At 37.0% G+C, this 13,022-nt stretch overlaps 1 protein-coding gene across 1 annotated transcript in view; it reads right to left on the bottom strand.

Moving 5' to 3' along the window:
• LOC107679186 (integrin alpha-9-like) overlaps window positions 1-13,022 on the bottom strand; it is a 101,244-nt gene that overhangs the window by 81,564 nt on the left and 6,658 nt on the right. The window contains exon 3 of the mRNA XM_016474694.1: window positions 8,233-8,339. Coding sequence (XP_016330180.1) covers window positions 8,233-8,339 — 107 coding nt within the window. The remainder of the gene's footprint in view (window positions 1-8,232; window positions 8,340-13,022) is intronic.

Below are 13,022 nucleotides of genomic sequence, written 5' to 3'. Positions count from 1 at the left end.
GTCGGGCTGATTGCCTGTACTTCATTTGCATGCTATGGGTTAGATTGTCTCCACCTCTACTGAATGTATCCCGCCCCTTAAAATGTATATAAACTACAATGTATTACTGCTTTAGTCAGACTTTTGATGACTGCAGCGCCACGCAGCGCGTTCTCAATAAAGAACTCTGCTGAAAATACCCAAGAGTCTCCTGGTTTCTGCTTCGACGAGGAAAAAGTTTCCTACAGTATATATAGCACACACATCAGGTCTGAAATTGCGTCATCTTCATCAGCTTGCATAGTAATTGCACCAGCACAGACAAAGCTTCTTCTCTTTATCCCAGTGCCAAATTAACTTCTGAGGCAAAACTAGAGTACTCAGCACAGAGCCAAGTCTGGAAACGGCTGTGGATCTAATATGTCCACTGAGAGAGGGTTGGTGGTTTTAGAAAGCGGAGCATCTTCATTCAAACAGCTCTGATCTCTGGAACAACAGAAGCGCACAAGGCTGTGAAGGCAGCCAGAGAGCAGAGAGACACTGAGAGAGAGAGAGAAAGCAGAAAGGTCATAGACAGAGGATAATAACTAAAGTAGAACTGCGTTTCCTGATGGAAATCACTGAAGGAAGTTCTTGCAAGGCAGAATAGTGTTAAAGTTTCAGTTAGGCTTATTAGTTTGTTACAGAAACGCAAAGAGTCTATGCATTAATACTTCTATCTTAATGTTCTCCTGATTTTGACATACTTTTCCTCAAGATTTTAACATAACACTTTTTATGCTGATCTTGATTTATTTGTTGAATGGGGAAAAATGCTGGGGATGCAAACATCTGGTATTAATCAAAATATCCCAATGTACATATAAAGTACAAAAAAGGAAAAATAAATCACAAATGTACAAAATACTGATTAAATAAAAAAACACAAATGTATATAAAATATAAAACATACATAAAAACATAAAATACTGATTAAATAAGTCATTAAATAAAAACACAATATATACAGTACATATTCATTCATAATGCACATAGAAATTGATTTTGTTGCCTCCCGACTAAGACAAAATGAGAAAAAAAATTACTTTTAGGATCTTAAAAAAAAAAACTTCAGAAAATGATAAGTCACAAGAGAACAAGCCAAATAATAATAATAATAATAATAATAATAATGCAATTTAAAAAAAAAATCACAAAATTATAAAATACTGATTAAATAAAAAAAAAATGAAAAACAATATTTTATAGAAATGGATTTTGTTACCTTCTGACCAAGACAAAGGAAAGTGAAAAAATAAATAAATAAAATAAATAAAATAATAATAATAATTTTAGGACCTTTTAAGGGAAAATCATATGTCACAATGATAAGATACCAAGCCCAATAAATAAATAACGCATGAGCTCTAATGGCATGTGTTTTTTCTTCTAAGTGCCACATCAGAGCTGTTTTTCTGCACTCATGACACACATCTTGTTTTCTGTGCATTAGAGACTGTAGACGCAAGAATAAAACCCAGTTGCAATTCGATATGTAAATATTGCAATAACATCGCTACTCTCGGTTAGATATGCATTAATATTCATCCCCATAGCACAAACTGTTTACACATCAAAGTATAATACATTGGTTTATGTGTTTCTATGAGAAATAGAAATAGTGGTACTTGTCTCAGCAAACACCATTAACAAAAAAGAATTCAACTTTAATCAAGTCATTATACCCTAGGCAAAACCAAAACCTAACAAACCAAAACCTTTCTGTTTTGCTCATTAATAGAGTCCCATAATCATATGCCACAAACTTTCCTTTCCCTATTTGATCAAATCCCTCATCGAGGAGCTCAGGACTGTGGAGAAACCAAATTCCCTCCAAAACAGTTCAGCTTCCTGTTTCTCCACTTCCAACAGCGCTTACACAGTCCATTGAGATAAACAACCGAGTTAAAGATATTACAGCCACACAGATTCATATGAACACACACATGATGTCAGATGACTATCTGGCAGTAGTTTGTTTTGTTGAGAAACACTGCTAGTCTGTTTGACTGTGTCAGAGCCTAGAGCAATCCGCTCAACTGTGCTGGCAGCATCATCTAAACTCATTCGATAACCATCTCAGCTGAACGTTAATAAAACAACCTCAGCCTAATGACAACCAAAGGAACAAACTCCAACTTATTCCCTGGCAGCCAGTGTTGGGAAACACACAGGACAGACGTAATGAAACACGTAATGCTCAACTAAATCAGGAACGAGTTTGAGAGGATCTGAGTCACCGCGGATCACGGGCTAATCATGTTCCTGCTCATGCTGAGAGCTGATTGGTTGAGTGAAGGCCGCCACATCTGCACAACAGCTCTCTTACATGCCTTACATATAAACGTGAATCTCTTCAAATACAGCTATTTGTTGCGGTGGGACACGCACTCACACTGTAAACACATACATCTAAAAACAACATTTTGAAGTGCTTTCAGGTTATGCACAAAATATGTTTTGTATACCCACAGCTTTCATTGCAAATCTATGGAAGCTCGTTTTCGCCATAAAAGGCAATTGGGACTTTTTATATTACAATTCTGAAAAAGTGTCAAAATTGCGAAATATGGAGAAAAAAGTCAGAATTGTGAAAAAAATAAAAAATAAAAAAATTATTCCGTGGCAGAAACAGGCTTCCATAATAAAAGAAAACAAAAAGTTAGAATTGCAAGATGGAAACCCAGACTTATTTTCTTGCAATTGATGAGTTAATATCTACGGAGCCCCGCATATGGCATGCAGGAAAAAAATAGTAGGCTAAATCGTGTGCACGATTTACTATTTCGTTCCCTCGATTTATAAATTGTGCGCACGATTTACTCATTCGTTCCCTCGATTTGCTTAATTGTACACACGATTTATAAATCGAGAGAACGATTTAGCAAATCGAGGGAACGAAATAGTAATCGTGTGCACGTTTTAGTACATTGAGGGAACAAATTAGTAAATCGTGCGCACAATTTATTTTTTCTTGCATGTGATGTGCGGGGCTCTGTAAATATCCCTAATTTCATGAGAAATTCTGACTTATCTCACAATTCTGACTTTTTCCTCACAATTCTGTGCTATGTCTCGCAATTTTGAAACAACGTCTGAATTGTGGGTTAAAAAGTCGCAATTACCTGTCTTACTTTTTTTTAGCAGAAACAGGCTTCCACAGACATTAATCAGTAAAAATACAGTAAAAACAGTATTATTTTGAAATATTATTGCAATTTAAAATAACTCTCCTTCAGAAAATATTCTAATATGCTGATTAGGTATGTGCAACAGTGATCGAGTACTCGAGTAGCCGTGACAGCGATGACCGATCATGAAAACGATGATCGTGGAAATTTTTTTTCTGATTGGTTATAGCAGCACCCTGCATGCAGTCCAAAGTATAGACGTGAGAAGAGAAAGAAGCATGGCTTCGAAGTCACGTAGTGATGTCTGGGTTAGCTACATACATATCTGATTAATCTAATATAGGATGCACTGGGATATTAACATTTATTAACATGCTGAATGCGCTGCAGTGTTTAGTTTCATGCTCAAATGCAATGCCAGATATTGACCGAGTTATTTGAGACGGTCATATTGCTTTTAGATGTTTCTTTTTTTTAAATACTGATGTTATAATAATGCAGTAGGGATGTAACGATTACCGGTTTGACGATAAATCGTGATAAAATACCCCACGGTTAGTATTACCGTTTCATATTTTAATTATCACTATAACCGTAATCGATTACCGCGATTTAAACAACTGAGGATAAATAAATACTGTCCAGCACAGGGCTCCAGAGTGCGACCAAATGGGTGCATTTTGCGATCATTTTTTCAGCCGGTGCGACTAAATTTTGTGTGCGGTCCGCATTGTTTAACTCATAAGTGCTGCATTTCTGTTGCATATGAGAAACATCAAACGGCAAACGAAACCGCGTGACTCGTTTGAGCTGCGCAGCACTTCGAGTGTAGAGCCTGGTTTATACACGCCGCGTCAGGAGTGTGAAGCTGCGTGCAGCAAAAATTACGTGAATATTGAGGAAACGTTGGATGGGTTTCATGCTAAAGTAAACTAAAAGACCGCTTCTTAAACCAGAGGTGAACATGTTGGTATTCTTGTGGGGAAAAACATGGAAGCACTGTCACCGACGTTCTGTAATTTATTAGTCTGTATATAATACAGCATGTGGTGTATGCCATGCCTCGTCTTATTCGTTTTTATTAATAAACGTTTTATAAGCTAGTTTGTCACTGTGTCTTACTGTTTTATTGTTGTTATGTTTTTTAATTAAGAATAACAATGAATCCATCTTTTGTTTCAGTCTTAAGTTTCATGATCAAATTCAAGTTAATTTCATGTTCAAATTCAGTTATTTGAGATGGTCATACTGCTTTTAGATGTTTATTTTTTTTAAATACAGATGTTATAATAATGCAGCAGTGCGTTTTTCGTCATATTTGTTCAACAGTAGGCATACTTCAATTAAAATTGTTTTCGTACTTCATATGGCTTCGAAAACACGCAGGCGATTTCAGGAATCACTTGATATAACATAGATTAAAAATATAGCACATATCTGCCTTAAACATAACATAAGCATTAAGGCCATTTCACACTGAGCGCAATGCGAAAAAGTGAGGCGAATCGCAGACGTACGTTGCTTTCACACCGAGTGCAAAACGATTGATCGGCTTCTGCTAATTCATGCCTGCACGCTAGGTGGCGCAGACCAACAATGCATTTTTTCCTTATGTAGCATATGTATCTCTTAAATGGCTTTTGCATTGTTCGCTGCTCAATATACAGCATTAAATTAAGATAAATAACTTTTGGTTCTTCATTATAAACACAAACTATCCATAATGCTTACAAGAATACATCTGAAAATATAATTAGGCTAGAGTTACAAATAGCATCAAGCTACATTTCAAAATGCATGTAATTATTAATGTTTTTGCTCAAACCCCACTTTAAACCATCATCGAGTGCTTGTAATAACTTCCGATTGTGATCTAAAATGGATTTTGATTCTATAATAGGTAGACATACACTCTTTGTATGTTTCATAATAGACTGAACGCTACCTGCTTGTCATAAACATCCTTTATTGTTATAAAAATACCGTGAGCTGCATAAAAACATACAGAAAATATATCTTCATAATCATGTCTATTTGTTTTCATATTTCACGTGTAGAAAAATCTTTCTCTATTTTTTTTTATATACAGAAGGGCAAGAGATGATGGATGGTGCTCTCCAGATAACATAATTCAGTGGAGAATTAATAGAAATGGTATTCTGTATAAAGAACGCGAGAATAAATCTGTTCTCAAATACCAATGATAACAAGAAATCAGAATCCACTTTCTTCTCTCTACCGGGATACTCTTCTTCGGTGTTTGTTTCCAATGGTTTTCAAATAGCGCCATTCTCACCCTTTTGTGCGACAGCAGCTGCTCCGGGCACGTGATCTAAGCTCAAATCTGATTGGACGGCCCGTTTCATCGCGGAGCGATGGGGAAAAAAATCGACACACAAAACTAAAAAAAAAAACTTCGCTTTTTCGCACCGCGAATGATCGTGCCTAGTGTGAATAGCTCTATTAGGGATCTATACATACTGGTAAAAAATGTATAGCCTGAATGCACTGTAAGTCGCTTTGGATAAAAGCGTCTGCTAAATGCATAAATTATTATTATTATTATTAAATTATCTATTGTTTCGATTCAAAAGCGTCATCGCGCCAAACATTCGCGCCGATTTTCGCGTTCAGTGTGAAAAGCCCTTTATAATGAGAACTTTATAGAACTCTATAGTTAATTCTCCTTGAGAATTTTAATTATCAAAATCTAACAGCGTTATAATTAGTTCATGTTTTCATAAACAGTTTTTCATGTCATATTTTTATTTTTAACATTCATTTTCATAACAGTCTTAGGATATTTTCATTATCTCCATTACGGCCACCCCCCCAACCCATCCCCCCCCCATTTTTTTAGGAATCTTGGATAAATAAAGGTCAAAAGAACAGCATTTATTTGAAATAGAAATCTTTGTAACATTATAAATGTTTATACTGTCTCTTTTGATCAGTTTATGAGCTCAAATGGTAGCATACATAAAGCTTATGGTGCAAAATATAGAAAAACCCAATGTCACCTCTGTGGTGAAATACACTATAAAAAACAAATAGTTCTATCTCTAAAATCTGATTGCATGAGCCACATCGCCACATTGGTGTGCCACATCTCCTGCCAAACTCCTCCTGATTGTGTTGGCATCTCCCTCGCACACGCCCGAATGCCCATATGTTTAATCCGGTTCTGACCTGTAAATACTAATCTACCAACCAAATTACCATCATTACAGCTCAACCTCTTTGATTTGAACATATCAGCGCTGTAAGTGTCCTTGCCTCTGATCAGACCACCCTGATCCTGCCTTCCTGTAAGACGCCCATCAAAACCCAGAGAAGCTCAAGGCTTCAACCCCCACGGCAGCTGAGAAGTAACGAGGAGTTCGATCTCGAGCCGGACCACCACGACACAATTCAAGCCTGAAGAAACTAAGAAACCCAGTAGACTGATGCTGATGTCTTGTTTGACTTGTTTGTCCAGTTAAAGTGTCTATTCTGGAGCTCCAGTTTGTCATCATGAGAAAATGACCCTCACTTCAAATGCTTTCTCTTGATGTACAGAACAGCTGGAGTTTAACAATGCGGTTGTCATGAAACATTCTATAACAATGATGGCTTCTTCATTTCTGCCCATGTTTTACAAGTCGATGTGGTTTGTGTTAAACAACTGCTGAGATGGTTGAAAATTCAGCCGTTAAAGGTCGTTAAGAACAAAAATTGTGGAACAACAGATGAAATAAAGCATGCTTGAAGCTATTATCACTAAAAAAAAAAAGTCTATTGTACTCTCATTGGAGAAAAGCATCAGTTTCCTACTCTGATTCATGCACAAAATCACTCAAATGTTGACTCAACACATAAAAATCCAGACAACATTGATCATAATTACCTATTTAACGCTGAGTCTTTCATCTTTGTGTTTTATGTAAACTTTGAACAGGTTTCCTTTCTAATCTGCTTCCTCAAAGTAAATGTTCTGTGCCATATTAAGTGCTGCAAAAATAAGCCCTAAAACCCAGAAACAAGTTCATATTTTTGCACTTCTGGTTCCATCATCCCAGAGTCAACAGGTTTTTTGAATGGGTTTTTGGTTAAATGCCTGAAATAAGGTCTGTATTTAACACAAGCTCTTAATATGCTCACATTTTATTCTAAAACATACAATACCTCAGTACTACCCCACTTCTGATTTTTTAAGCTTTTACTTGTCTTGAAAAAGGTGAACAAGTGTCTAAACGGGACTACAGAGGTTGTCGGTGATGTTAAACATTGTCACACTGAAACTCATCTACTCACTAGTCCCTTTTACAGCCTTGTAAGCATCCCAACTTGTATATTTTTAAAAAAGGATTGAAAGATTTGTCAGAAGCTTAGTTGTGCAACCTTGTTAATAGCCTAACTTCAGGTTTTTACTTCTGGAGATTGTATTTAGACCTCAAAATTCTATGCCATGCATGGTGCAAGAAATCGCAGGGTACAAGGTACGTCTTGACTCATTAGTGTTGCCAGATCTTGCAATAAAAATAAAAAAATCAGCAATTAAGAACAAGCCAATAATAAACATAAATCCAAACGCAATACCTTGGAAATAAGCCACATACCATAATATCACAACCTGGGCCTGCCTACTTTATTAACTCCATAAACTGGATCGCTTCACCCAACAACAAACCCAAAGATGTTTAATAAGCATTTTATAAGCATTGCAACATGGCAACCCTTCAAGAGCGCGCACTGCAAAGCGACCTTCCAAACATAAACCAAACTGTAATTTAGGGGATGCACTCCCACATTTAAATGCGGTTGTCACTCCTGAAACTTTACAGTGCATAAACTTTTGCTGGCCACAGAGTTAATTTTCTGTAAAAACCAATCCAATCTAACCATTCCAAACCAGAATCCAATTGGTTGTTGTAAAAGGAACCATGGTGATGATGACTTCCGGGTTGGCCTACAAAATGATGTCATCCCTGTATCACTCTATAAGCCACATGGCTTCAAAAACAATTCATCCAATCAGAATTTGGAGTCAGAGTTGGGAAAGATTACTTGTTTTCTGTGTTTTCTGCTTCAAAATGGAACATACCAGAATTTTGCCATTGGGTTTGTCCTGTCGAGCCAGACTGACCCCCATCCACTCGTCATTTCTGTCGCCTTGACACGTCTTCCCACAGGACTCCCTCTGCTTATTTCCTAGAGTACAGAATGAGAACATTACTGTAGCCAACAGAGAGATAAACATCCCTGTCTGTAACTAGAAACACAATAAAACCACTCCAAGACCAGGCAGCCTGAAACAAAAGTCAGACAGTCAATGTTTGAGGCCGTTTAATATGCTTGAATACAGACAATACTGCTTTGTGTTGGTAAGATAAGTACACAAAACATTTGCAATGTAAAACTCATGTGTATCAAATGCAAATATAAACTTCAGTGTTCACAATACTGATGGGCAACTGCTCTACGTGGATAATCAAAGTCTAGAAGCTCTATTTTTATTTCTATTGGCCAAATCAAGTTCCAATCCCACAATGTAGTAGTAAAAAGATGCGAGCAACCTCTTAAATCCTGGTTAATGAACTTTCCTAAAATGATCATCAAAGCCATGCAAAACACATCTAGACTACTTCCTGTGCATATTTCTCTATACAAAAAAGTACCATGATATACCAAAAGGTACCATTGTCATAAATAGCATGGTACATTAATCTGGTGATCATTCAGTACCACAGTCAAGCCATGTCACATTTATTTATATAGCACAGGGGTGGCGAACGTCGGTTCTGGAGAGCCGCAGCCCTGCAGAGTTTTGCTTCAACCCTAATCAAACACACCTGAACAAGCTAATCAAGGTCTGAAGGGTTACTAGAAAGCTGCAGGCAGGCGTAACATTGGTGACCTCGGAAAATATAAACCATGAGATATCAGCTTCTTGAATCAGACATGATCTATTTTGAAGGTATTCTATTGTCTATTTTGGGTATTTAACTGTGCAAAAATGGAGGATTTACGAGCAAGGCGTGTTATTCCTGCAGGGAGTTTATCTAAGCATAAGGGTAGGCTTTAATGTTTATCTATGAGCGTTGAGCTACAGCGGCCCTCTGAGGGGCAAACTGTGATTGTCCACAGGAAAAAGAGTGATGGCTCCCGAGACAGCGGCTGTTTTCTTTGGCTCTGGTTCTTTTCTCCTCCTTCTCAGCAGACTGACAGCATCAGTATAAAGACTTAAGTCTGCAAAATGCCCAACTGAACTGGGATTCCTAATCTACTCCCACCCAGATTTGACTGAATGAATCAATGCATGCAATGCAATGCAATCTTCACACCAGCCCAAAAACTAGTAAGCTGTCTTGCAGTCTACTTCCTACGAAGACAACATCCTTACTCTCTTGGAACCTCAAAAGTGATTTGGAATGCCGTACAAGTCTCAAACAAATAATGCACTAGACTCAACTAGTCTGAAGTTAAAAACAAAACACTAATAAGCAAAAGATAAAGCATATGGAGCACACAAATATTCGGTAAACAGCTTGTTGTTTATTAGATTAAATTATTTTTATCAATACTTATATAAGTACACTACCATTCAATAAATTGGGGTCAGTAAGATTTTTTAATGTTTTTTTAAGTCTCTTTTGCTCACCAAGGCTGCGTTTATTTGATCAATAAATACAGTAAAAACAGCAAAATTATGAAATATTCTTAAAATGTAAAATAATGGTTTTCTATTTGAATATATTTTAAAATATAATTTGTTTCTGTGAAACAAAGCTGAATTTTCAGCATCATTACTCGTCTTCAGTATCACATGATCCTTCAGAAATCAGGAAACATGCTGATTTGCTGCTCAAGAAAAATTACTTATTATTATCAATGTTGTGCTGCTTCATTTTTGTGGAAACTGTGATACTGTTTTTTAAGACTCTTTGATGAATAGAAAATTTAGATAAACAGCATTTATTTGAAATAGAAATCTTTTGTTACATTATGAATGTCTATACTGTCACTTTTGATCAATTTAGTGCATCCTTGCTGATTAAAACTTCTAAGAATCTTACTAAACCCAAACTTTTAAACAGCAGTGTCATGTAGAATGCTTTGGTGATCCTGGTCTATCTGCAAGACTAGCACTAACCAGGAGAAACTAGCATGTACTAGGATGGAAATGCATAAGCCAGTCTTTTTTTAGCAGCTATTGCACAAAGTCTAGCAGGACACAACCTTTTACCTCCAAAACAGCAGCTTGTCAAAGGTGGGACAAATGGTTCTAATCACATCTTGTTCAGGCTGTTTGAAGTTAATGCTTTTGCCCCCAAAGCTGTGAAGCATCCAAAGCACACAACGACGAGCGCCAGATCTCAAGTTAGGAATGAAACACAAACTGTCAAAAACCAAGATGAAGTTTGCTTGGGATACGGACGAAACATTATTTTCAGCAATTAGCAGCATAGCACCTTCCAAAAAATACTACTTGTTGAACACAGATATATTTCACGGGGTCAAGACTGCAGGAAAACCACGAGAAGAATTCCCTTCTTAAAAATCTTGGCCATCACTTCAAATAAGAAGGTGCTAGGAATGTTCCTCAGACTATAAACAACTCATCAAATCAGCGACCCCGGTCCCCCCCAGCCATCTTCGTAACAGACGAGTTTGTTTTCGCATCTGTGTGGGTCCTGAGTGCCGCGTTCTTCTGGTTGTGAACTGCTCAGCGAGGGAATGGGAAGTAGGATGAGGTCTGGAAGCGTGTAGTGAGCGAGCGTGAGGCCGGAGTGTGCTGGTCAGTTAACGGATAACCGAAAGAAAACAAATGCGCATGCTACTTTGATCATGAAGGTCTACTAAGATGGACGGTTGATCTATTTAACACTGTTTAAACAAATCAGATCAACCGATAACAGTTCAGTCCAATGGATGGCAATAGCATGTTGCTTAGTTAGCAATGCAATGCTAACACACAAACAGTTTTAATTAGATTTCACCCAATTTCTGTACAATTTGCACTATTGTATTAAATGTAATTAACCCAAGCTCATTGTAAAAATGTGCCTCTTCTTACATTTTTGCTCCAAAAATTTACCTATACATACAATTCACTGCACTTTCCAGCTAAAATGAACACTAGTGGTAGCAAAACAATTCAATTCAATTCAAGTTTATTTGTATTTGATACAAATCGTTGCAAAGCAGCTTTACAGAAAATTAAGTTTCTACAATATATGTGGTAGTAGCTTATCAGTGGTGACTATGTCAAATTGATGTACATATGGCAGAAATGTACGGAAAAATCGTAATCAAACAGACGATGAACACTATTAACAGCAATTATTATATGTTGCAATCAAACTTATAGCAAAATGTGGTAGTTCTGTATGTTGTTTCAGGGTTGGCATCATCTGAGGTTCTCTGAGGGGTTGGCATCATCTCTTCTCAGGTGTTCTGGATCCAGACTGAAGCTTTTGTAAATCAACGGGATGTAAATCCCGTGGCAGAAACAGAGGATCAAATAGAGACATAATTAGCGTAGCTGCTGTTCCAACCAAGCAAAATTGATTTGTTTAACCCAAGCTAAAGAATAATAATGCACATTTGATCAGATATAACTGCAATACAAGATTATGAGATGCATTATTTGAATGCTTGGCCAAAGAGATGTGTCTTTAATCTAGATTTAAACAGAGAAAGTGTGTCTGAACCCCGAACGTTATCAGGAAGGCTATTCCAGAGTTTGGGAGCCAAATGTGAACCTACCTCCTACCTCTACCACCTTTAGTGGACTTTGCTATCCTAGGTACTACCAAAAGTCCAGAGTTTTGCGACCTTAGGGAGCGTGATGGATTGTAGCATGGTAGAAGACTAGTTAGGTATGCAGGAGCTAACCCATTAAGGGCCTTGTAGGCAAGTAATAATATTTTGTAACTGATATGGAACTTAATAGGTAGCCAGTGCAGAGACTGTAAAATTGGGGTAAAATGATCGTATTTTCTTGACCTGGTAAGGACTCTAGCCGCTGCATTTTGGACTACCTGTAGCTTGTTTATTGAAGATGCAGGACAACCACCTAGCAGTGCATTACAATAGTCCAGTCTAGAGGTCATGAATGCATGAACTAGCTTTTCTGCATCAGAAACAGGTAACATGTTTCGTAACTTCGCAATGTTTCTAAGATGGAAGAATGCTGTTTTTGTAACATGGGAAATATGATTTTCAAAAGACAAGTTGCTATCTAATATAACACCCAGATTTTTGACTGTAGAGGAAGTAACAGTAAATCCTTCTAGTTGCAAATTGTTGAATCCAAGAGATTCTGTGTACTGTTGGTACAAAACACCAACTAATTATCTTCCTTTTCACACAAATTTTGATTATGGGAACGGACTATCAATAAATAACGACTTATTTTTGGGCAGTTTATTGCACAATACTGTTAAAACACTTTTGCCATAGTACATGATTTTTAAACTAATACATTTTGACATTTGCATCTCATAAACACCTCCATATGTATGTCTTTATGACATAGTAAACTTGTTCATTAGCTCACCTGGTACACTTGAGATGCAAAGCGTTCTGGTTCGAGTCACGTATAAAACATGAATCAAAACACTCCACAAAAGAGCTCAAAGGTTTAGTGTAGGTGGTACATTATTTTCAAATGCAATAAGCGCATTATCCCTTTAACGCCACTCAACAGACATTTCATTTCCGAACTGCTGCAATATATACAACGACCAATGTAATAAAACATTGCCAGATTCACATTCATTGGATAAAACTGAATGTGCTTTTAAAGCCATTCACTAGACATTTCACTTAGAATGTGTCACAACATGTGCACAAAACAACATAATATAATTTTGCAGAAATGTTGCCACA

Source organism: Sinocyclocheilus anshuiensis, unplaced genomic scaffold (genome assembly GCF_001515605.1).
Source record: "Sinocyclocheilus anshuiensis isolate Anshui unplaced genomic scaffold, SAMN03320099.WGS_v1.1 scaffold300, whole genome shotgun sequence".
NCBI lineage: Eukaryota > Metazoa > Chordata > Actinopteri > Cypriniformes > Cyprinidae > Sinocyclocheilus > Sinocyclocheilus anshuiensis.
The sequence above is the reverse complement of the archived record's forward strand: the minus strand, read 5'-3'. Positions and strand labels throughout refer to the sequence as shown.